Here is a 26,467-nt window from a genome sequence, read left to right as displayed (position 1 = left end):
AAGGTAAAATATCGAGGCAATTCATATGCCTCTGGCCTTGTTATGAAAATTGTGAGCAGGCAAGCTTGAAATTTGGCTGGATCATAAAAATGTTTGCACTTGGCACATTTTGGTCACAGCCTTAAATGGTTTGTGACAATAAGAGTAAAACATGAGCATAGCTTTAATTTGGCGGTGAGGTGTGCTGATTGTACCCTGTAAACACAGTTGCTTGCTTTTAGGTATGAGAGTTTTTTATGTTCAGTAATTCCTAAAAATCTAAATAATCACCCCTCCCCCCAATACCATTTTGGCTAGGAGTGTTTTTCCCTGGTAAACATCATGTTTACTCAGTCACTGCAGACAAACAGTACACAGCAGAGCTTCAAAAGAGTCCCAAGACAATGCAGAAATCTAGGAATCTGGACTCACAAATAGATTGTGGAGGGATGTCTAATTGTCCTTATCTATACTGTACTTGGATGTTCAGATTCATATAATCACTCTCATTCACCTGCTCCAAAGGCCACCAGCCCATTAACATGAAGCCATGCCGTAAATTCATTTTAGAAGCAGATTGCACAACATTGTACTCACACTAGATTGAATTCAATGTGTTTACGTCTCTGCACTCAGCGTCATTATTAAAAACATTATTAAGCCGAGAATCTGCAGTCAATGATGAATTTATCAGCTTTTGTATTTTTCATGCCCACTCCTCTATCTCTCACTTTATTGAATGAGGCTGTGGTCAGAGCAGCGTAGCTCCCCTTTCAGCTCTTCTAAGAGCCCTCCCGAGATGACGATGAAAGGACTGGTCTAATGGGATTACACATCGCGATAAGTGCTCAGAGCCTAGTGGTTCATCACACTTCCCTCCTGCATTTCAAAGAGTGGCATTGATCTGCTGTGGACTAGCATATATTCATATATATTGAATTTAAGAGGAAGGTGTTATAGACAGGGGTGTGTTGTGAATATTGCTTAGTGATATTACAATTTCACCTGCAGTTTCCAGATGCAATTTTTAGTGTCTTTACATATTATTGTAAAAGCAAAATTTTGAATTTGTTTTTCCTGACATATTGTACAGGATTTGTTTTGCCCCCCTTTAACCAGAGCAGCAGGAGGGCAGACTGTAGTGATGATGTCATGAGATAAATCCTTGAGCTGTTCAATCGGCAGTGGATAACGGAGCGACCCATAGTGCACTATGACGACACTGATGGTGACTTTTCTGAAATATGAGGACACTTTATGAGTCACAGTTAGAGACCCTACATCTGAAACATATTCCAATCTATACTAAATATCACCAGTTCACTGCAATAATTATGTAATGTCTGGGTTCATAACCCCAAATTAATTATATTGTTTACAACTGGTGGGAGTTATATTGCAAATTTTAATCATAAAAAGAAAATATAGGAAGGAAATAGGCAAAAATTTGGAAGAGGGGGGAAAACAGTGTGTAGCAGTGAAACCTAGTACACATTTACATTAGTACAAAAGAAAATACTGTATGTGTACTTATAATGTACTCATTATGCTCACTTACAGACTTAAATGAGCATACATAATCATACATGTATTTCATATGTACACATCCACCCATCTACACATTAATTTCATTGCCTCCATGACTTCAATTTACATAGCACACTCATCTTGTTTCATACCATCAAGTCATTTTCTGCTTTGATTTGCTCCACTAGTTCTTTCCATTAGTTTATATTTGAGCTTTCGTTTTGCCTCCAATTTCTTGTGTTTATTTTGTAAAGCAGCGCTCTCAGAAACCCAATATTCATCCTTATTTGTCCATTATTTCAGGAGGCATTAAACCTGATGAAGTAAATCAAATAAATTCTGGATCCATAGATGTTTTCATGTTCTGCTTCAACCATTCAATCAAATAAAACTAATTTACAGCAGATGAAATATTTCAAACTGATATTATAGTATCCACCAAAATGAATCACTACTTGCTTTGCAAAATGTGTCACCTGACATCATCAATTAACGTCTTGCTGCTCTGATTTCCAGCCTATAGACGGAGTTGTCTATGTTTTGTAGATGGATGTACTGCATTTATATAGTGCTTTAATCCAAAGATTATGACTTTACTGTCAAAATCACAGGAACGTCACAATGTCAGTTCTGTTTTAGGGTGGATTTTCCCTTTAATGTGGTTAGACGATGCTTGTTTTTTTCTAAATTCACAAAATGTAGAAACGTGTTGTTGCCATCACAGACAAGATTAGCTGCAACTAATTCTGTCCTCTCTCCTTCCATCATTTTGTCTCTTTCTCACTTTCTCACTTGCTGGTACACACTTTTTTCAAACACACACACACCTTTCTTAGAGTGGAAACAGTGGGCACGAGAAGATACCTGACACCCTATTGGTCCTGACATCTCAATGAGATGGAAGAGTCATCCCTTCTTATTGGACAGCAGATGGCAGCGCATGCAGACCAGGAGGCTGTCTGCAGGAGTAAGCTCACATACACATACTGTATGCACTTACATCATCATCATCAGGGGAGGAGGAGCTTCGCTGAGTGAGAGGATTGCAGACTGCTACTGCAATAGGGATGACTTGAGAAGAGAGACACAGCAACATGGACAATCTTGACAACCTGAACTCACTGTGAAGACACAAAACTACTGCAGCCCCGTCTGCGTCCTCAATCAAGAGCATGAGAGCGCTGCTGGGGTGACGTGCAGGAGTTTGGACGTGACTTCGGTGACCTCAGGACAGCAGCATGGCATCACCGCGGCACTACGGACACTCTTCTCGGGACATTGCCAATGTGATGCAGAGGCTGCAAGGTAGGTGTAAAATGCTTACTCACTCACTCACACTGCTCCACCTTGGTTTGCAGCGTTTTTGGAGGTGACCCAGTGCTAGGCATGACACAGCAAAACAGTATGAGCCTAAAATACTTACCGTAACTGCAAAAATGTCTCACATGCATCTTCTCGCTGCTGATGACCCTGTCTGTCTTATCGGTGTAGTGTTGGAATTCAAGTTCATATGGCTTATAAACATGTGGTGTTTTGAGAACATAACTGAATGGGATGTGCAATGTCAGAGCATGCAGTATTGAAGCACAGTGAATATTTTAAGGACGTAATCAGCTGTGTTTTGTCTTGCGTTTAATCGCTATCAGCGCTTTGGTTTGCTTCAGGGCTAAGGTCAACTTTTGTGGAGTTTTTGCTCATGATTGAAAATAGAGATGGAGATGCATGTCGCTCTTTATGAAAGTGACTGAATATGACCAATTTAATGCCATAAACACGTGAAAATAATTTCTCATGTGTGGTAAACAAACAACCAGAAGCTATGAGAATGAGTGAGCGAGCATGTTGCAGATTGTGTTATTTGATAGTATATATGTTTATGTGTGCACATGCTTGCTACGTGTTTGCTGTGTGTATATGTCTGTATGCTTGCATCTGCACACATATTGTACAGTATGTGCATGTGTGCATCTGTATGTGTATAGACAGGGAAGCAGACAATAGCAAAGCTAATCCCCAGAGGAGCTGACAGGATGAAGTCTATTCTTCCCTTTTAACTCTGCTGGAGTAGCAGGACTGTTATATACTGTAGTGGACAGTAGCTATAACACTGCTATGCATTACAGCCATGGTGTTTATTCTTTTTAACCTTGGGCCCATTAAAATGAGCATTCTTGATTTCTTATCTAATCTCACCTCTGCTCTGACTTTTCTTTCATTTGTGGACTGTATTTGCAGCCGATATCAGCATTTATTATTCAGTCTTGCCCTCTTCCCACAAGTTAAATAATATGGGTGTATCTTTTTTTTTTTTGTACTGTGACTAATTCACAAGCCTCCACTGTAGGAAAGTGTTTTCTCTGTGTGACAAAATCACACATCCCATGCTGACAAGATCAGACTGATGTCACTCGCAAAGTAGCAGGAAAGTCAGGTGACACCAGAGCTGAGATCCAATATGGCTGCCCACTGTGTGGCTTCTGAGGTGGCAGTTTCTGTGAAAGCCTAGAGCAGCATCACCAGCCACGTGGCTCCTCTGCATCACTGTTTGCAGGTGCGGGTGCACATCTTTGAATCCCGATTGTACTCTGATCTAATTTTAGAAGCTTCCCCTCTAGCTGTCTCTCCAGTGCAAAGACAGAAAGTGTGATGTTTTGATTAATACATATTCAGTGAAAATGAAACAGTTTATCACATAGCACTGGTGTGAGATTCTTGATATTTTATCTGCACCAAAAAACGTGTTTCCAGCCTATTTTTTACCTGTAGAGAATATACAACTACGAGGGAGTCAGCTGCTTCAGGAGCCTCATTTAACACTTAAAGGAAGTAAATGACAAAAGCTGTAAATAATGCAATTTTGACCTAAATGTGGCTTGTTCCAAAAAAAGACTTCTTGCTGGGCCTTGTGGTTGGGGGTGTGTATGTATACTGGCTGGTAAAAGCTTTATCTTATCTCTTATAGCTTTATCTTATTTCACCAAACAGTCCCTTCAACAACAGTCGCTTCATTGTTGATGTCTCGTGTCATGCAAACATTTCAGATAAGACAAGCCTTGTTGTCGTGGTTATCCCTGCTCATGGATGCAGTGGATTGTGGGAAAAACACTGCCTTAACTTATCTACATTTGCCCTAACCACAGAGATACGTTAACAATTTCTTCTGGCCTCTTAATTACTGTTTTTTTCAGCTTGATGACTTGAGTTGAGATTCACTAGATGTATGACATGCTGCCCATGATGTGAATGGATTTGCCCGGACATCAGTTACAGTTTTTTTTTTTCACATATCATTTGTCACTTTGTACTATATATGTTCTCCTCTGAGTACATGATCACATTAGCTTATTTACAAGGGGGCACGTGGAATCTAATTTGTCGTGACATTTTATTTGATGCGTTCTGGTTGCCATCCATCTCTCGGGAGAGAGGAGAGCTGAACCTGTGATGATATCATCAAGACGTTTTGCAAGAATCAAAGAGGGAAGACTTATGTTTTCATTAGTCTGAACATGAAACAGCTCATATCATGAGTGGAACATAACGTAAGCATGTGTTCCTCGTCTTTGGTATCATGCAGCGTTTCTATAGGTAATCACGAGCTTGGTTCCAAATGACAGCTGTAAATGAAATCAATGCTTTCTTTGTTCAGCGTAATTTGCTTTTCATTCTCAGGGCTGCAGGAGTTGTTTATCTCCAGAAATCTGTTACGCTGATGTGCTAAATTTACTTGTTTTGGGGGGGAAACTTGTTTGCAATCTAATTTCTTGTCACCTGAGAGTTAGATGTACGTAATTTAATACCTGTACGTCTTTTAAAGCCTGATTAGATTAACATATTTTACTCCTCCTCTTAAGAAAGGACAATGTTCTGAAATTAGCCACGTTCCACAAATCACCAGATACCATGAAATGAACTCTACTCCCTTCAGGCTTAATTTGGAAGCTGTTAGGAACCGCTCAGCGCAACATCAAAACAATCAAAACTTTTGCCCCAGTTTTGGGGCTCTGTTTTTGTCCCTTCTACCAGCTCTTATGGTGTACCTCTCTGTCACAGTGAAAAACAGCAATTAGTGACACCATATGGCAGAGAACGGCAAGGCTGCTTTGAACACCTCCCAGCCTGAACTCCTCCATATGCTGTGGAATTTGCCTGTTTGTTGTCTCTCATTAATGAGAAAAGCAATGCACTGTTTTTCCTATTCCAATCTCTCACCTGTTTTCTCTGTCGTGGGCGGCCGAAGCATGCATTTCTGCCTACGCCTCTGGGTTTTACCGTCTGCTAGCTTATCAAGTGGACAAGTTTGCTAAGTCTCATTGTGTTGGTGGCACCTGCTTGAGTTTTAATCCTGTACTGGCAATTTGCTTGTGATCAGATAATACATGAGGAGATAGCTACAGATTCTCAGTCAGTTCAGGCTTTGGGGGTTGCGTTGTGCAGAGCAGAGTGACTGCATTTAAGGAAATTCAGCAGTGTGGTCCAGTTTTTTTATAAGCCCCTGCCAATGTGGTTTTGGTCAAGGAGGATGCTGTGCAGGCATAAAGGTGGAGGAGGAGAGGGTTTAAGTGCAAGGGCAAGAGAGATGAGCACATCTGTAAGATATTTCAATGACAACAGAGTACCACATTGTGAGTATTGGATAGATGAAATAGGGATGAGAGAGACAGCGGGAAAAGCAAGAAAATGAGAGTGGACAAGCAGGGGGGAGAGAGAGAGAGCCCACACACCAGTTAAGCTCCTGATTGCTAGTGGGACTGGCACAGATCCTCAGGTTGGCACAGAGCCAGGGTGACATCCTGTTGCCAGGGGCGACATTATGGTTCGGCCGCAGCCAAGGAAGGCCCAAGCAGACGGTCACCTTGAGCCATGCCAGCCTCCTGTTTAGTTCTGACACCACCATTTATCGTCTGCAGCTCTGGACGCCACGGCTTCACACAGACACACACACACACACGTGTGCCCGCACTCACACACAAACACCGAAACAAACACTGGGTGTTAAAAATAGCTGTGATGCATCTTTTTTTCACCTCCTATCATACCACTGGGAGTCAGCAGTTTAGCTGAGTGGTTAAACAGATACAGAGCGAGTCCTCAAGACACGAAGCTATTACTCTGTTGTAACCTCAGAACTGTGACAGTAGGGCCAGTGTGGGATTGAGCTGCAGCATGAGTTGTTATTTATTCTGCTGCTTCTTCTCCTTGTCTTTCCCAGATTGTGTTTATGACTTGTTGCCATAGCGGCAGTCGCATGACAGCCAGCACAGGCTTTTTTCGCCCTCTGGGCTTATTGGCCATTTCTGGTTCAGCTTCTGCTTCTGTAACAGAACATTATGTTCGATAAAATGGTATGTGTGTGTGTGTGTGTGTGTGTGTGTGTGTGTGGGTGTGTGTCAGTGGGTGTTTGTGTTTAGTCTATTCTAGTGTCTCAGTGACATTTTATGTCGCAGATCAGATTATAATCTCTTTTAACCTGACAGTCATTTAGGGTTTGAGTGACACATCATAAGATTAGGTCACTGGGGGAACCACCCATACAATACAGAGGGTGGGTCAGCTTTGATCCACAAGATCACACCTTCACGAAGGTCAAAGTGTATTCCAACATTAGTTCACTAAAACAAAATAACACACATAGGCATGTTTTTATAATTAGTTCTGAGCAGGAAGCAAGAAATTAACAAAACCGTTAATCCTTTCTTTTCTCTCAACAAATGACACCCCCTTTTGGCATTTCTATGTACGCGTTACTGCCAAGTTGGATGTCTGTTGATTTAGCTGAACTTCACAAGGCAGATTGCTTAATATGTTATGCAACACAAGCAGCATTTAATGAAATGGACAGTACAACAGCTCTTTACAGATATAATGAAAAGAGTATTTACAGGATCCTGCGTCACAAGGTACCATTGACAGTCCGTTACATTCAGTGTGGAGCAAAATCGCAGCCTAAGGCGACACTGATTCCATGATACAGTTCCTGCAACATCTCTGATGCTGTCTGTCAGATTGAGGCATCAGATAGTTTTGATGGACGTGCAGAACAATGTCCTCACAGATAAAATCCAGGCACCTCAGCTTGTGACCCCAACACGCATTCAGCCTCTGTCTCTTATACTTTTACTCTCATGCACGCTCTTATCTTTCACCCACAGACACCTCTGTCCCTTTTTCTCACCTGTCACAATGTGATTGGAGAATAGTGGAAAATTCTGCCTCTGGCGCTCCATTTAGCACTTGAAGGTTTTTAAATAGAGGTCAGATTGTGATGCCCTGACCTCTGAGAGGTCAACTGGCCGGATAATGCAATGACTCCAGCATTGTCGAGTTAGTAGGTAAGAAAGTAATTCCCATTTTTTGTTTTAATCTGTGTGGAGCACCAGATTGGTTGGGTTTACTGCACCACTGCAGTAGATAGTTTGAAATAATCTGTCAACCAAAGAAAATAACATTGACATTCAAAGTTCACTTCGGCTTGTTTGAACCTTTCATCATTAATTTATTAGACTGTATATAAGGCATTGCTTTATCAGCTGTTTACTCTTGCACGTTTCCTGAATTCAGTTACCATGTTACAGTGTTCCTGGGCCAGGGATTGAGGATGTCCATCATCCCTTTTCATTTACTTTCAATGACAAACTAAGCAATGGAACTGCTGTATCTATGAAATGTTATTTCCTGTCGTGTTGCAAGCTCACATCTCTCCCTCGGGGCCCTTTATCACTCCGATGCTTCCCGCTCCAGACACAAACAAAACCTGCTGCCTGACATAACAAACTCTGTTTTCCTGCTTTTAAGAATTCAAGAATGTTCAGTGAGAAAAAGCAAGCATTCAGGAGATGTTTAGGATATTTGTAGGAAATGAATTCCTTCATAAAATGGCATCACTAACTGGACAGGTGGTTGAAGAGTAAAACAAAAGGCATTCATCTGCCGGTTGCAAAAAGAATTGCTTTAGATTCACTTTGAATAAGACAGTAAATGGCCCAGCTGCATAAGCATAAATACACTCTTGTGATTGTGTGCAACAGGATTTTGTAGATGATTCTGGCTCTGTTCCAGTCAGTATTTTTATTTCACAGCAAAGACGAGACATATAACTGAATTTACTGCACCGGCCTCAGTGATTTATTTACTGTGCTGACGCCAGTCCTTTCACTTTACTCGTCCCTGTAATGTGTGGCGAACCACTGAACCCGGATAAAGAGCTTAGACTGTCTGACCCACTCCTGCACTCCTACGTACACAAAGCATCACACAGGCACAAACACACACACTCAATCATCACACACACACACACACTCAATCATTACACACACACATTCATAGAGGGACCAGCAGAGAAACATCAAGCTGAAAATATTTTTTCAAAGCCAAATTGAGTCTTTCTAATGCTCTTAGTGCCACTGAGTGGTGTTTTGATATGACCCCTGGTGCCTCCAGTGGAATAGATGCTTTGTATTAGCCGCATGTTCAGTCTGTTTGTGTATAGTGTTAAAATTTGCTTTTGTTCAGCTGAATGTATTCACCTGATAAAGGAGCCCTTTAAATGTAGGAAGAAGATTGTGGCTCAAATCCAATGAGGCACAATGTAACACTGATTTGCCACAGGGTGGTATTTGATTTTCTGCAGTTTCTTGGTAATCAAATTTGTAACAGAAAGTACTATATTTTTAACCCATGGTGACAACAGTTATTTTTAAATGTTTCCTATTTATTTCTAAATATATTATAAATACCTTGACTTTCAGTTTAATACACTGGCATGTTTATCAGCTTCACTGCTTTTTTGTGTGCCAATACTGCAGGTGCTAAAATTGTTTAAATGACTGTATCAGTGGCCTGACTTTAATGAACACTTGAATATTTGGACACTTTTGTCAGCAGCAAAGTGCCTTCTCTGCACATCTGGTACTGAAAAGGGAATGATGGTGCTTGAAAGAGGAAAGGGGTTGTTTTGATAATCACTTTGACTTGTTCCCCCCTTCTTACACTCTTTAATGTGGTGTCATTATTACTGAAATGTAATTAGCTATGCTAATGGGCTGGCATTTGGACTTCCGTCTCAGCACTTATGGTGGGACTGGTAAAAATGCGCTGTAAATGAAGTGGGAGGGCAAATGGAGAGGCTGAATGGGTGTGTGAGGGTTGAGTGGAGGTGTTGAGGGTGTGATAGAGGGTGTTATTGAGTGTTAAAGGCTAAAGTACGCTGGCGGAAGTGCAGAGAAGGGTTTTTTTTAAATTAGGAATTGTTGGGTTGAAAGAGAAGAGCTGGAATCAGGAAATGGATAAAAAAGCTATTGGGAAGAGTAGAGGGGCAGAAAAGCCACCAAAACCTGTTAAATCACTTTGTGTGTCAGTGCTGTGGATTAGGTGTGTGTGTGTGTGTGTGTGTGTGTGTGTGTGTGTGTGTGTGTGTGTGTGTGTGTGTGTGTGTGTGTGTGTGTGTGTGTGTGTGTGTGTATGTGTGAGAGTGTGTACATGTGTTGGGTTTGTGCTTGTGAATGTGTTTATGTGTGTGTGTGTGTGAGTATGAAACAATTACAGGCTACCTCTCTAGTACACAACAAAGCCTCTCATTTAGTGTATGATAGCTTTAACAGGCATGTTGTGCTGCAGAAGAAGATGCATTATAACCAGAAAAATCTCTCTAAAAAAAATTGATATATATATATATATATATATATAGCTTGCAGTATAGCTTGATAGTTTAGCATGGCATCAGCACTACTACTGTGACTCTTATTAGATTCATAGTTGCCTCCAAGGTATGGTTCTGGTCTTGAATAATATTAAGATGATATAATTGAATTAATGCATTACTAAATTAACACCTGCCGGTAGAGTGCGTAATACTGTACAATATGCGTGGAGTGCCTGTCCATATCTGACCAACCATAATCAGGGCTGGTGAGTTGTGGAGTCATTAATAGATTAAGAGAGATCAGAGATGCTCAAGTGCACAGCAGGGTCATCTGGTAGGCTGCAATTTAAAAGCTGCGCTTATGCTGAGCTTGTTCATTTTTCCTGTCCGATACTGTCGTAGCTGATGCTGTCTTCTCCTCTTTTCTTCTTTAGACACTTACAAAGAAAACTTTGTTCACTCAAAGCTTTTACTTATCCACTAGGTGGCGCTGTGTCTCTACACACTTCTCATATGGTTAAATAAGAAGTCTTGGCTGCTCAGAAAGCAAATCCAAATATCCTCAGGGTGAGTAGATTACGATATGAGCAGAAGCAGCGTTATTCCACCCTCCAGGAGGCCGTTTGTTTTTCCTTTAATGGGTGAAAAGAGGCTGTTCCTCCTCTCCTCAGGAAGCCTTGCACCCCGCAGACATACCTGTGTGAGCGCCGAGCGCTGACCCACGTCCTACCTCCACAACCTCAGAGAAGGATCTGGTGTTTTGTAGGGCTGCCAGGGGCTCCATTAGGGATCTAGACCAGCTGAGGTTCAGTCTGTTTTAACCCGCCAAACCCACCCCCCCTTTTCTATCTTGGAAAGACTGGAGGCCTCCTGAGGTCTGCAGCCTAAAGGAGTCTGTTGGTTTATTCTCGCATGTACAGTAGACGTGAAAATGATTCTGTCTCCATTCAGCTTATTTTATTCTATGTATGTGTGTGTGTGTGTGTGTGTGTGTGTGTGTGTGTGTGTGTGTGTGTGTGTGTGTGTGTGTGTGTGTTGATGTGTGTGCGTGTGTCTGTGCGTGCACCTGCTCGCCTGCGTTTCTCTCCTGTGGTGAATCCTAACAAGTCCCATGAATGTTCACCATCTTGTTTTGATTTTGTCCCCGGGTTGTTTTTCTAAACAGTTTTGCTCTCCAGGGAAGTTGAGCTTTCTCACTGTCTGCTAAATTTCTGTTAACGGAAAGAATTCTCTGAAACATTTCAACAAAAACAAAAAAATTGTCTTTTTGAGACGTGTTTTGGCCTTCCACCATGGGTATAATTGGTCCTCATTACCGTATTAAACCAGAATTATTTCCAGGCTAACAGTATTCTCATTGAGTTCAGTACCTTGGATAGTTCCTTCACACTACTGAATTTAAATGGAGCTCTCCAGCAATAATTTATCAAAACACCTATCGAGAGATAGGCTGGTATAAATAGGAACAAATTGTGCATGGCTTCATCAGTCAATATAGTTTGTTTCATTATTTACATGATTTATACTGTGGAGGCAAACTAGTGCAGCACAAACAGCAGTGTATGTAGAACAATAGATTTTTGTCTTTTTGTCTGGCCAAAGGATTTTCTTGCAGTAATATTATTGAGTAGGGATTGTGGGAGTGCGCGATGTGAATGCCTCACTGGATTCTGCTTTTGGCTGGCGTAAAATTATGTTTTTATAGTCTAGAGTGTGCTAGTAAAGGCAATGTATATGTAAATATGAAAACAGGACTGCGTGAACATTTCTTTGAACTCCTCGCCTATCTATAATACCTTAGCACACATGCACACACACTCAGGCACGTACACAGTAATCATGCTGTATATACAGAAATGTAAAATTGGCACTGACCAGACACTTGTGTCAAAGACAGCTCCGTGCAGTAGGTTCACGGTGGCACCCTGACGGCCAGTTTCAAGGCTGTTAAAGGGAGGAGTGTCAGCAGCGTGATTATCAGCAGACAGATAGCGGATGACAGCTGCCATTGGTTATTGATGACTTTCATAATTAAAATCCCTTATGGGGTGAACCCGAAGAACAAAAGGGAAAATCACACAAATGATGAATGGCCCTTTCATCTTTAAGGCTGATATAAGACCCACCAGGCTATTCTGCATGAATATTGCTTTCCAGGAAACTCTCTGAATGTGGTTTCAAAGAAGAGCCCAGTGTTTTTAATATTGCCAGAGCTCACACTGCCTGTATGTGCATGTGATAGTGTGTGTGTCTGTGTGTGTGTGTTAGAGAATATGAGGGACAAAATATTAGGAAAACAGACAGATTGAATAAGAGAGAGCATAGGTCAGACAGAAGAAGAGATACAAATCAGACAGTGAAAAGAAGAAGGGGTCAACGTACTCCCACACTGGTATTTTCCACTATAATTTTACTGCAGTAGTGGAGGGGGTGGGGGTAATTTTGGCTCTGTAACACAGGTTTGCCTCTGATTCAGTTCCTAGTATCAGCTCGAGTGGCAGTTTTAGTGTGTCTCCTAGATGCTGTATTCATAATTGTTAGGCAAACAATACTGCCATTGTCCGTTGTGTTTGTTTTTTGTCTGGTTTATAAGCAGCATCACCATTTCCACAGCAATGCAGATCACAGATTCAGAATGAACATAGGTTAAAACGCAGTGTTCTTCGTCCTGGACTTACCTATATTGTCTGGAGACACTTTTAAAGGACTAGTGTGTAGGATTAAGTGGCATCGAGGTTGCAAATTGCAACCAACTAAATACCCCTTCCGTCTTCTCATCCTCCCTTCCAAACATGTAGGAGAAACTATGGTGGCTGTGAAACTCTCTCTCTAGAGCCAGTGTTTGGTTTGTGCATTCTTGGCTTCTGTAGAAACATGGTGGAGCAACATGGCGGGCTCCATGGAAGAGGATCCACTCCCTGTGTAGATATAAAGGGCTCATTCTAAACTAACAAAAACACAACCATACTTATTTTCATGGGATTATACACCAATTAAAACATACTTATGAATATTATATTCCCTTTCTGCCAAGTCCGTTCCACCTGATCCAAATAAATTCTTCACATTGCATTTTTAACACCGGTCTCAGTGTGTTTACTGTGTTTATCACACGCTGTATGACATCCAAACCTCACCTCAGGTTTTGTATTCTCCTCTATTGTATTGTGTTCCACTGCCTCCCCTGGAGAAGACAAACAGACAGATGTACTGTATGTGACTGTGGTTCAGATGAAAGAGGATCCTTTTTGAAGATAGTACTGTGGCAGATCAGACAGGATGACTGCCAGTGATAGTCTGCTCCCCTGCAGGCTCTATGGAGTAGAAAGCTACAAGCCTCAGAGCACCGCATGGTATCTGTGTGGATGAGAGAGAGAGGAGGGGTATTAGACTGCCAGCAATTCATAGGGAATTCCTGCACGTCTATCCCGATACTGTATTTAGTGTGTGTGTGTGTGTGTGTGTGTGTGATGCTGTCAGAATACAGCTCCCACTTCCTCCCCTCCTAACCTGCTAAACCGTCCCCTTCAACCCACCACCACCACCACCACCACCACCACTCAGCGCTCCCTCTCCACATCAGGACGGGGCTGCTGTGACATCACTCATTCCCACGCACTCTGATTGGCTGGCCAGTGGAGGGAAGTGGATTGTTCCTGCAGCCTACAGTGAGAAATTAAGAGAGAGAGAGAGAGAGAGAGAGAGAGAGAGAGAGAGAGAGAGAGAGAGAGAGAGAGAGAACGTGGGAGGGAAAGACCGAGGTAGAGAGAGAGTGTATGTTAGAGAGAGAGAGAAAGGGACTAAGCAAGAAAGATTGATGCTGAGGCAAGCCGTCACTGCACTGCGCTCATTCACACACACACACACACTTACACACAGAAACAGTCTCTGCTTCACGCGGACACTCACATCACACTCCCAAGCTGCTTAACAGGCAGGAAAAACACTGAGTCTTACTGAGTCTGCAGTCCGTTACTGCAGGACAGGACAGAGGACAGCAAGAAAACAGAAGAGAGCAGAACAGGATCGCTCGCTCTCAGCTTTGCCTCAGAGCAACAGTTCTAACCGCTGTCATCTCAGGAGGTCTAGGCTCCAGGGAGCTCTTTAAAGACACCTCCCCAAAACAGGGGAGAGGCAGCAAGGGCAGGAGCAAGGGCAAGTGTAGCCTCTCCCGGAGGTTTGCTGTGGATGTCCTCTCGACGTCCCCATGAAAACAGGCGGGAATCGAGGCATAGTCTGGGGTACAAGATGGCACGACAAGCAGGGGGCGAAGCCTCCCCGAAAAAGAACACATCCCTCAACCTGGTGACGGGGTTCTATCACTACCTCCGCGGTAAGTGGGCCAATGTGTGTGTGTGTGTAGGGCTGTGTGTCCCCTACTGAGACATACAGTGTGAGAAAGAGAAGTACATAGTGCGTGTGTGATAAGGTATGCTGCGTGTGTGTGTGTGATTTAGCGTGGCACTGCAGTATGGACTGTACGTGCCTACTGTATATGTGTGTGTAAAATGTATGTGAGTGTGTGCATTTTGCAGTGCAATTTCGTCTCCTCTTCCTTACTAAGTGTTCCCTGCAGGGCAGACTTTTTTGGGCTGTGGGTTTGGTGTGTGTTAAGCTAAATGGGCAGAAATTTGAAGGGGGGCGTTTCCACCTTGGCAGATTGTGTGTGTCTGTGTCTGCGTGTGTGGAGGTTGCTGAGCTCTGAGCCCACAGTAGGTGAAGCAAGCATACCCAGCAGACAAGTAGCAGCTCACTGCATGTGTCACAGCAGAGCAGCCAGACTGTCAAATTTTTTGATATCTTTTCTCTCTGTTTGACCCTGTAGCCGTCTGCCTGTCTGTGTTTGGATACCTTGCATTCAGGTTTCTGCTGGCCTGCCTGCCTGCCTGTCTCTTTCAATGTCTGATCAATTAGATAAAATTGGAAGAGACGTTATCATAATATTTCCGGATTTGTTTCCTGGAGAAAAGAGCAAAGCAATATTATAACCCAGAATGGGTCAGACAGTTGCCTTACAACATGTTTGCAATGAGTTTGGTCATCTGCTTCCTTCCTTTTCTGCCTGTTTTACTACTAGTCTTATTAGAGTTTGTCAGCAGATGTAACCTTTGAGACAACAAACTAGGTTTTAATGATATTTCATTAAGGTCGTCTTCACCGTGGGGGGTCATATCGGGAACTCAGGGGCTGTGGATGAGACTAATGATACAGACCAACACTAGCTGAGAAGGTAATCAAGTGTGTTAAAATGCTGCTGCGAGGCTTGGTTGCTGAGGACGGCTATTTCCCTTTGTGATATTGAAAGAATGTGAGTCTGAGAGTGGGTGTGTGTGCTTCGGTGTGTGCGCTGAGTTCAAAGTCACCTCGTCCCTGAGACTGAGAGGCTGGCACCACGCACGTGCAGTCATGTTCTCCGTCACACATGTTCCTGCTCTAGGATGCGGGGGCTAAATCTTTCTCGTTCTCATCCAATATTACCGCCCATCAATATTTGATTACTCCTGGACCCAATCAAAAGATTAATTCATTGAACAAGGGACCTGCTCAGTGGCACGTATGACTATGCGTGAATGTATCTGCATTATGTATGAACAACCCCCCCACCCCCAAAAAACCACCACCACCACCCCCCACTCCCCCCCGACACACACCCCTTACTGTTCACATCTGCCCACAGTACCGGGTGACACACTAACCAACTTCAGTGTAATCAAACCATCAGCATATTTCATTAAGGTAGAGGAAAGCACTGTGTCAGACGTCCTCTCTCACTGATAACACGCTTATCTCAAGGATATTGCACTGTGGCGCAGAAAAAAAAAACATTGTCACACGTGCCAGTCACAATACTATGCAATGATTGGATCTTTAGTGTCCCAGGTAGACTATAGATCTGTGTTGTGTACATTATATTTGGATGTGTGTGACAGTTGACTTTGAGGATTACAAATGTATTTTTATTTCATGTGCTGCAAGTTACAATTATTTTTGCTGTCAGAAGGATAAATTACAGCAGGAATCCATTCGTTGGCGCTCAAAAGCCTGCAGAACATACAGTATACAACTCTCAATACTATCTATACTGTGTTTTTGCCGTGTGTGCAAGTGTTTGTATGTATTGTATATTTGCTTGCGCACATATGAGAGACAAGGCTTGATTTATGTCTTGTCCTCATTTAAGTTAAGTGGCTTTTTCAGGGGACATCGTCAGCAGACATCTATGCTATTGATTGTGCCTTTGCTAAATGGGCTTTATCGCTGTAACCACTGTACCGCAAACATTGTCCTTCCCTATATGTAGGTAAATCAGTACATTTGGGGGTGAGGTTGGCTTTATGTGGCGCGATCAATGCACTTAACAGTATTGTAGCAACATATTGCATGCTGGAACTGTGGTCAGACATGAATAAAACCCCTCTTATAGTGGAGGCAGAGATACAAGTCATCTTATAGGAAGAACAACTGCCCTTCTATCATCTAAAGGGCATTTCTGAGAGCAGGATTTTCTGTCCACACTAATAGGCGTCCAGTGAATGAAAATGCCATCTTTAAATGTCAAATACCTTCTCTTACCACATCTGTGCAAGGTATGATTTGGTACGACTGTGTTCAGACACAGTAGACAGGAAGTAATAATATCAAAGTTAATTAGAGTCACCATCCAGCTCTGCAAACCCAATCAACTCTCAAAACAATGGACAATGAGAAGATTGTGTTTTAATCCCCTCTTTGTTTATTATTGCATGTGACTGATAGTGACGCTCTTGGCTCTGATTTACAGATGAGCAGGAGGCAGTGCAGAAGAGGACATTCACAAAATGGATCAATTCCCACTTGGCAAAGGTAAGAGAGTCTGGTTGAGTCCCCTCTGCTACTGCCAGCATTGTGTTGTCCCTTTATACAAACACTGCCGGTGTTTGCGGATTGAAAACTTCCTCATCTCGTTGCTTTCCCACTTCGAATCACTTTGCTCTTCTACGCTTCCATCCACTGTGCTCGCTGTGACATTTGCTCCATTTCCAAAACACGCTGTTGAGCTGGTCATGGGACTGAGTGTGCCAGCTAAGACCACACACACGCACACAGCCGTTCTCACTCACATGCCTTTCTTTCTCATTTTTATTCCTCCAATCTCATGTAGCTGGTAGCGAGGATTTACTCTCACTCTAATTATCATTTTCGCATTACAGCATTTGATACACCGTATATCTTCCTTCTTGCAAGCTACAGTCATTAATTTAAGCTCTCAGTCTCAATATGGGCTGATTTAGATGTCTTAGGATAAGAGTTTTTAGTTAAAACTGCCCATCATTTGCCTCCTCAATGAGCCTCAATGACAACAGTATATCTGTAACTTATACTAAACAACTACACTCGAAGCAGCTGCATGCTGAGGGGCCATCGTATGCGTGTAATTATTGTATTATACTGCATTAGGCTCCTCAATTTAACCCATTACTGCTTGAATGGTGTGTTAGGAACCAGTGGACAAGGCAAATATGCCACAGCGCAAAACAATTAGGTGTTATTTCAATCTGCGACGCTCCTCTCAAGGTTTCCCTATTTGATTAGGACAGCTGTGGAGGCCTTGAACCGCAGTGACGTGGGGCAGAAAATTCATTTGAAAAGCACTCTGAAGGGAATAAACCTTGACGTAATATTCAATATCACGTTTCAGGACTGTGCCAGCAGAAAATTACACACAGCCCAATGTTTAGATGCCTTGAAATTTTAATAACGTTTAAGGTAAGCACATAGTTTATTTATTAAGTCATCTTCACGCGGTAGAGTAGAGCAATGGTCCTTGTGCTATTTCATGGTCGTATACACCCATTCACACGCTGCGTGATTGGGGTAAGACGGTAAGGATTCACAGGGATGCCAAGGAGAAGGTTTCTCAAAAAGTCTAGATTAAAAAGCTTTAAAAGCTGTGGTCTTACGCACCCAATATTAAGTATTGTTGGTACCACAAAAACACAAATAAACAGATTTGAGAAAAGATCCTGGAAAATTAATTTAAATTCACTTTAATTAACCAATTCAGCTAATCAATAGATTAGCGATACCCTCACAGTCCCATCGGAAGAGATAACAGTGTTTGGTCCCGACGCTTCTCTCTCTACCTAGTTGATCAAATTAGTTGCTCTCCTCCTCCTTGCCTATCATGAAACTGCTTACCCTTTCACCTGATGCCTGACGTTGCCATAGTGACACTGATTGGACTATATTTGTCTTCAAAAATGTCTCGGTCGTCACAGCAGCTTGGTAAATGTTCGGAGAGAGCTTTGTGATGAGTAGGGGGGAAAAGTCAATTCAGCTGGTGCAGAGGATCTGTTGTAATAAAGAGGTGCGTTTCTTGAGGATATCATTCTGCAGACAAGTAGAGACGAAACAGCATCCTACGGACTTGTCTAACAGCTATAAATACTCTATAAAGAACCATTTAAAGAGGCACATTAGGCAAAAAAAAAATGTGTGAGATAGACAGACAGAAGGATAAAAGACAGAGAAGCTTTAACAGTTGGTTTAGCTTTGCTCTCTGAGGGATAGATCATGCCCTTGGCTATGCAGATGATTAGGCCACTCCAGTTATCACAGGTCTTTAATTCAGTGCCTAAAGGTATGTGATTAATCGTTAGGTGAGTTGAGACATGGCATGAGGGCTTCCTTTCACTATCACCTCCCCTCCCCCTTACTTTTCCACTCCACAGGTACAACAAAAGAAGTCTTATGAGCTCTGACAAAGAGTTTCCATGAGAGAGGACGTATGAGAACGGGTAATTTATACAGAAGATTAATGACTCTCATTAATCGGAGTAGTTCACCAGATAAAGTCACCAGTTATAGACCAACGGTATAAACTGTAAGAGGGCAGAACAACATTATTTTTTGCAGGTTATTTCTTTTGTTTAAAGGATAATATTGTTTAGACCCTACAATTACGTCAGAATATAGTGTGTTACATTAATGCTTGCAAAATGGCCATCATTTTGGCTCTCAAGTAAGCATCAGGCTTTCAAGTTGCACCAATGGCAGTGGAGTGACAAGTTGGGGTGGGGTGTTCAGTGAGTGGGCCCCAAGTTTCCATTATGACAAATCCTTTCTGAGAAGGTTAAAGCTTAATTACAGAGTGGCCGGTGTGAGCGGCAGAGGTCTCATCGTCTTTCAGGCGTTTTCTAGGCAAACAGCTTTAATACAGTAATCAGTGAACCAAGTGTTCTTTGAGATTACAGTACCAGTAAAGTGAAGCTCAGCGGTCCTCTTTCACTGTTTACTTCCCTGCTCCCACCCAACCCCTTCTGCTTTTGGTGGGGGTGGGGAGGGTGGTTTAGTGGATGACACACACCACGCACACTACATTCAAACCCAGCACTTCATGGTACATTTTATGTGCCTTAGCCAACTTAATTTTTCAATTTTCAACCTGCCAACTATTATGATCTCTTACTTTTTCTCTTCCTATTACTTTGTTGTGGATATATGTAGTCCACAATACTCTCTTTATTGTTTTATTCCTCATCAGAGTGTAGTAAATTAAACCAAGATGAGATGTAGAGCGCATAATATTTGAGGTAATTGTGTGTGCTTGTAGGTACAGTAACATACTATGATTTTTTTTTCTTGCAACTTTATTTTCATTGATATTTTCAAGTATGAATAGCACATACTACTACTATACCGCGTCTTTCAATGACATATTCAATGAGTTACATCTTACAGGCACAAATACTGTATATAGTATGTTTTTTTTTTCCAGTATTTCACATATTTTTCATAGTGTAGTCTTAAGGTAAAGGTAAATTTTTCCATACAGTTTGTTTCATTGACAATTGCAACTCAGTCTTCTTGACAATTGCAACTCAGTCGTTCTTTGTTAGAGAGTTTGCCTGCAGCCGTTTCTGTGTCATTGCTTTCTTGCAAGTAGCCAGAAGTATTTGAAGAGATACTCATCGTGTATCACACGTTTATCAAGGATTTTACCCAGGTATAAATTAACTTACCGTATCCTCTAAATTAAGTTAAGTAAATTTTGTAACGTAAATTGCAAGTTAAGCTGGCAAATCACTTTGCCCTCAAAAGATTCGAATAATAAGCGTCTAGTATCAGTTGTTCCTTCAACCTGGATGTATTGCAATTCAAAATGAGACCCTTCATTCTCTTTGTTTCTGCCCCTCCCTCCATCTTTCATGCTGTTGATCTTGTGGAATCCACTGAGTCAAGTCTACCGAGGGAATAACATGAGAGCGGAGACAGACGCACAATCTGAAACTTCTCTGCTCACAATCAATTATGGCCCAGACACTCATATGTAATTAGCTCATTAAGCCCTTGATTTATTTTTTTTAGCTCATGTGGCTGAGCAGAGGAAATGGATATTACTTTCTTATTTTGTAATTAGACGGAAAATTTCCTCATTAGCTTTGGGATTATAATGAACAAATAGGTAAATTTAACTTCAATTAGCTCATGGTATAATTTATCCCTTTGAAGGGGTCTTTGTAACTGTTTCTTCTGTCACTTTATGAGAGGAGCACAAGTGCTGTCTGAATATTCTAATATCCAAAGCCATGAAATGACATTAGAAGAGGAATTAGCGCAAAGAGCTACTGTATTTGCTAATTAATTTTGAAAGCCGTGAGGTTAGTGTCCCTTCTCTCTCTGCCTTCTATCATCTTTCTCGCTGCCACTCTTTCTACTCAATTATACCCCTCTCGCATATCCACTATGATGATGGGGGGGGGTTGTATATTTCTCTCTCTATCAACAGACACACTCTCCGCACGCACGTGCTAACGCAAACACATTCATGCACATGTCTCCGCTTCCGCCTTTTCCTCTCCTCTCTCCTTCTCCCTCACTCCCTTCACAGCTAATCTCCCTGTGAATGGCTCGCTCATCTGAGTGCTCCCCCCCCCCACTCCCTCCTCTTTAAACCTCTCCTCAGCCCCAGCATGTGACTCTGCTTTAAGAGAAATCCTTGATGTGGCGTCGGCAAGAAACAGAGATATGTGGATTTCCCGCGTCTGGAAGTCTGTGTCAGGTCAGGGAGGAAGTCAATGAGAAGGATACAGTTTGAAATCATCAGCATATTTTAGGATTTGAAGACCCCATTCAGAGCCTGCTGAGCCTCTGCTTATGGCTGACTCGAGCTGTCAGTAATACGTGGCACAGCCAAACTCTTTTGAGGCTTCAAGTACTTTTTTTTTTCTTACGAGGATTTCCTTTATCCGTGTTTCACAAGTTGAAATTAACGTCTTATAGCAAAATTTATACAGCGTATTTATTGTATTATTTATGCTCCGAACCACTTAGATTAGGATAATGCAGAAAAACCACCACTTGCCTCATAGTTTCATGTACATTGCAAAAGCTATTAAGACTCAAATCCAAAGTCTTTGCATTCCAAGAAAACTGAGAATGCTTTGTTTGAGTTTATGGCATGCAACGCTTATGTAAACAGTACATTTATGTGACTACAATTTTGAATCATACAGTTACACTGACGTCAAAGTGCAAGTTTTCATTGTCAAAAGCTTTATCACCATTTGCTGCTTGCCTCGACATTATTTTCTGGATGACTGAAGTCAAAAACATTTTTGCAAATAAGGTCCATGACTATATTTCTTTTGTCTTATAGCGTGTCCCTCCTCTGGTGGTGACAGACCTGTTTGAGGACATCAAGGATGGTGTGATGCTGCTGGCCCTGCTGGAAATCCTCTCTGGACAAAAACTGGTTAGTCTCATGATCATTTCTAGAGCATGTGATTTGGCCCCCTACTTCAAGGACTTCATCTCCTCTGATATTGCTGGATTAAATTTTAACTCGATCACGTTGAACTGATATAACGAGGATCAGACTGGTCAAGTAAATGAGAAATTTAGTTAGTAATTTTTTTAAAAATGTTTGTTAATGTGGTTTTTACAAGCGTTTTTTTGCTAATCTCAAAAGACCTGCGGACCTAATGCAGTGCATGTGAAATGAGAAACAAATTACATGGAAATGCTCATCGATCTGTTTTTATTAGGATGTTTGAATTGAATAGAAAAGCCCAGATTAACCAGGACAGATCAGAGTTCAACAAACACAGACAAAGACAGCTTTAGGATCTTACTTGGCCAATATTGCCTAAGGTCTAAGTTGTCTATGTCCTATTGATCTGACTGTTTATATCCGAACACAGCTGTGATTGGATTCCATATTTTTGGTCTTAATTTATTGTTTGATTCTGTATTTGTGTTTGCTGATATTGTTTATGCTGTGCTGAGTGTGCCCTAAATTTTTAATACTTACAAGTAATAAAATAAATGTTCTTCTTTTCAATAGCACTGTTTTATTTTACCCACACTCTATGTTTCTCTATTTCTTCCTTTCCATCTCTCCCCATTGTTCTCCCTTTTCCTTCCAGCCAAGTGAGCAAGGCAAGAAGCTAAAGAGGATCCACTGGGTCGCTAACATCGGTACAGCTCTCAACTTCCTTGAGGGTAGGAAGGTAAGAGTTCAGAGCCTTCTTTTTATGTTTTTTTTTTTCCTCATCGGTTTTACCCCTCCTGCTGCTCTCCCTGCTCAGCTGCTGCCTCGTGGGCGCAAACACTGAATCCTGACCTTGTGTGACCTGTTTCCCCGTCCTCCCCGCCTCTGACTCTCTCCACCTTCCCACATTCCTCATTTATCCAGATACCACTGCACTCTGCTTTCACAACAAAGATTCCTGTTCAGGCTTTACTGTCTTGTTACGCTGACTTTCATCACATTTTCTCTTTATCTAAATGGCATTTATTATTTGTTTGGCTGCATATATTTGATGAAAAATTCTATAAAAAGGTACCACACCTCTTGCCCTTTATGATATTAGTACTTGCCAGTTTTCTTTCTCTTACTTCTGTTGTCTTCACTTTAGATAAACATGGTTCATGATTCCTTTTTCCAGCGTCATCTGCAGAATTGCATTAACTAATCATAAACTGCATCAACTGCCCCTCCATGAGATTAGCAAAACATTCTCAAAGCTTCACCCGCCTCGTCCTTGGATATACATAAATAAAGCCAGTTGAAAAGTATGAGCTGGTGTCTGCAGGGACATTGATTTGTCTTCCTCAAATGTGACAGGGTTAAAACCGCAAATCCTACACCAGTAATCTGCAGTCTGGCGATGAGACGTCAGTGGGCACTCTGCTGTATATGTCTGCGTGGCTGTGACTTAGTAAATCTATGTCGGAAATTAAATGTAAATATGCTCTGCGTGTAAATCTGGTGTATGTCTAGACTGTATTTACATTTCGCTTTACAGGTCCAACGGCTTAATGCCTGATACATGTTCACTCTTATATCAGTATCCTAGAAAACGTAGTCGAGTGTTCAGTCAGTGGCATCGTGATGTTTACCATTTCATCATATTCATAAACTGTTGAAACTAAGGATGCAACTAACAATTATTTTCATTATTGATTCATCTGTTTATTGTTTTCTCAATTAATCAATCAATTATTTAAGCTGGAAAATTACAGAAAAGAGTGAAAAATTTCCATCACCAGAGCTCAAAGTGACTTCAAATAAATTGTTTTGTTTGACTAATGGCCCAAAATTCGAAGATATTCACTTAACAAAGATCAAAGAACAGCAGCAAATACTCACATTTGAGAGGCTGGGACGAGGCTTGAAAATGACTTATGTCATTGATCGGTTGTCGAAATCGATCGCAAATGATTTTCAGTCAATTGACTCCACTTATCTATACTTGTTAACCTACACACTGTTGTTGGTACCAAGGAAACTGCTTTGTGTGTGGTCATAACATAAAACACTTTAACCACACAGCTGGGTTGAGTTTCCAATATAACCTGCTGTGTTTTCTAATATGAAACCATGTATTGCATGTATTCTTATCAGCCACTGTCCCGCCCTTCCCCACGCTGCCCTCGCCTGCCCCCAATCTCTTCCTGCATGCTTGTTCACCTATATGGAGTGGCATGTATTACCATATGATGACCTGTTGTGCCGCAGCGCTTCTTTAATTTAACCCTCTGTGTGATAATATAGAATAATTCATCATATCACAAGATACAGCCCTCTCTTTCTCCCTTTTCTTGCTCTCTCTCTCTCTATGTCCATCTCTGCTGGATATAATCCCTGTTGCCTGTGTGGTGATGATAGATCTCTCCTCTCAGCAAACCACTCAAGTTATCTCACCTCTGAGATGCTACAGTATCTGCCATGTCACAGTCAATGAGGCATCCCCCTTTAATCAAATGTATCTAGAGTACTTCTAAATACCCTTTCTCTCTCTCCCTCTCTTGTGTCCTTTTCTTATCTGCCCTCCAGTCTGCCTACAGAGGATCTCCGGTCAGTATTCATAACGTCACTGCCCTGGTTTTGTACATACATGGAATAGATAGGGTTAGGATTATCTGCATCCTGTAGCGCTGCAGATTACGCTCATACTTTATATTGTTCATTTTGTGTAAACATGCGTACAAGATTGAATCACTAGACTGAGGGAATTTGTGTTTTGTGTGTTTTGTGTTTGGACACACTTTTCTCCAATAAAGACATATTTTATATTATTGCAACTGTGTTTCACTTTATTTTCATTCATTATTTTTTTACACATCAGCCTCTACTTATGGATGTCCATAGAACTATAGTAAATGCTAAATATGAATGCTGAATGTGGGGGGTGGTAGCGATTAAATCAAAGCGTTACCAAAGCGTTAAGTAAATAATCTGGAACTGAATACGATCTGAAATTAATTGATCTTTAAATATTTCAATGCCGGATGTTGTGTTTTTGACACAGATCAAGCTAGTGAACATCAACTCCACAGATATTGTTGATGGACGACCATCAATTGTTTTGGGGTTGGTGTGGACCATCATCCTCTATTTCCAGGTAAAATTGCTTCAGTTAATTAAGGTAATAGATTAGCAAATACAGTGTACATAATTCAGTATGTTACATTTTACACAAGGAGAAAACATGTGAACATCTTAGTCAATTATGTAATCAAAACACCACTGATAGCTCACTACTAGGCCTACAAATTGAAAGGATAACATGGCTGCCAACACACAATCAACATGATGGCACATCCACAAACGAGGTATTATTATAAAATGGAAAGGACTTATAAGGAAAGCATGGACCGTGAAATGTCTTCTTCTAGCTGGCAAAATGCTCAGCAGTTTGAACTGAGAGGAAATTTAAACTGGGGAAATCAATTTTTCATCCACTCTGAAAAAACAAGCAGTTGCTACCTCAGGCATTTCAGACATGCACAGATCAACAAGAACTTAATCAAAATAGTGCAGTCCCTTAGCAACATCAACACATGTAGATGCATGCTGTCCTAGCAAACATAAAGATATTGAATAAAGCGTACAACACTGTACACTTATTCACTTACTGATATATTGATGTAGTTTGTGTCAAAGTGATTTTATGGATTCTCTCTGTGTTCTGTTGTGAGCAGCCTCAGTTTTCTGGCAGTAGAGAGGAGAAACTGAGAAATAGATTAGCAATAAATCCTCAACAACTGACCAGCTGGTATTGGCTGAAGTCTAATAATACATTTTATGACTGTTATCCCAAGTTCCTGAAAAGCAGTATATATGGGCGATGTGCAAGTAGACAAAACTCAAAATATGAAATGTAAATATAGTAATTTGCGAAAAGTTAATGTTAGTACATTGAGTTGGCAAGTGAAGAAGGAAATATGTTCTCTTTGGTCTCATTGTTCTTAGACTTTCAGTTCCCTAATGCTCCAGTGTGGAGTTGCTCACTGGACCGTCAGCTGGATAAATTAAGGTTGACCTCTCACAAGCAATGTGATAGAGGGCTTCCGAGAACGCCAGTATATATATAAAAAAACCCAATATATACACAGAGATGCATAGACATTTTGCTGCTACTTCTACTACAGAAGAACAAAGAAGTATTAGCAGTAGTAGCAAAATGTTTATGTATCTACAATATATACACATATACAAAACACATATGTTTACAGTATATGTATATTTTTAAAGCTTTTTGTTTTTTTATTGTGCATCAGATCAGCAAGCAATTATTATTACAAGTAATTGAGTAAATTTGTAGGTACTGTACTGATGGCCTGAGTTTTCATTGTCTCTTATCGCCCACAGATAGAGGAACTAACCAGTAGCCTACCAGCACTGCAGGCCTTATCCAGCAGCACCTCATCAGTGGAAAGTTCCACCAGCAGCACTGACACCACCAGCCCACCTGTCAAGAGGAAACCTCTCCCACCTGTGCAGGGTGGGGCCAGAAAGGCCCTGCTGAGATGGGTCCAGCAGACAGCCACCAA

The 26,467-nt window shown here is 41.5% G+C and overlaps 1 protein-coding gene across 5 annotated transcripts in view; it reads left to right on the top strand.

The window, feature by feature from the left end:
- The window catches only part of syne1a (spectrin repeat containing, nuclear envelope 1a), a 149,269-nt gene that overhangs the window by 15,642 nt on the left and 107,160 nt on the right, over positions 1-26,467 (top strand). For 4 of the 5 annotated variants that reach the window (XM_042391296.1, XM_042391294.1, XM_042391295.1 and 1 more), the window contains exons 6-12: positions 2,343-2,811; positions 16,929-16,990; positions 21,786-21,881; positions 22,555-22,638; positions 24,468-24,488; positions 24,943-25,035; positions 26,286-26,467. In XM_042391296.1, coding sequence (XP_042247230.1) covers positions 2,745-2,811; positions 16,929-16,990; positions 21,786-21,881; positions 22,555-22,638; positions 24,468-24,488; positions 24,943-25,035; positions 26,286-26,467 — 605 coding nt within the window. In that variant the 5' untranslated portion in view covers positions 2,343-2,744. The remainder of the gene's footprint in view (positions 1-2,342; positions 2,812-16,928; positions 16,991-21,785; positions 21,882-22,554; positions 22,639-24,467; positions 24,489-24,942; positions 25,036-26,285) is intronic. The other variant, XM_042391297.1, reaches the window with a different exon arrangement.

This window comes from Thunnus maccoyii, chromosome 17 (assembly GCF_910596095.1).
Source record: "Thunnus maccoyii chromosome 17, fThuMac1.1, whole genome shotgun sequence".
NCBI lineage: Eukaryota > Metazoa > Chordata > Actinopteri > Scombriformes > Scombridae > Thunnus > Thunnus maccoyii.
Note: the sequence above shows the minus strand (reverse complement) of the source record. Positions and strands in the feature narration are given on the sequence as shown.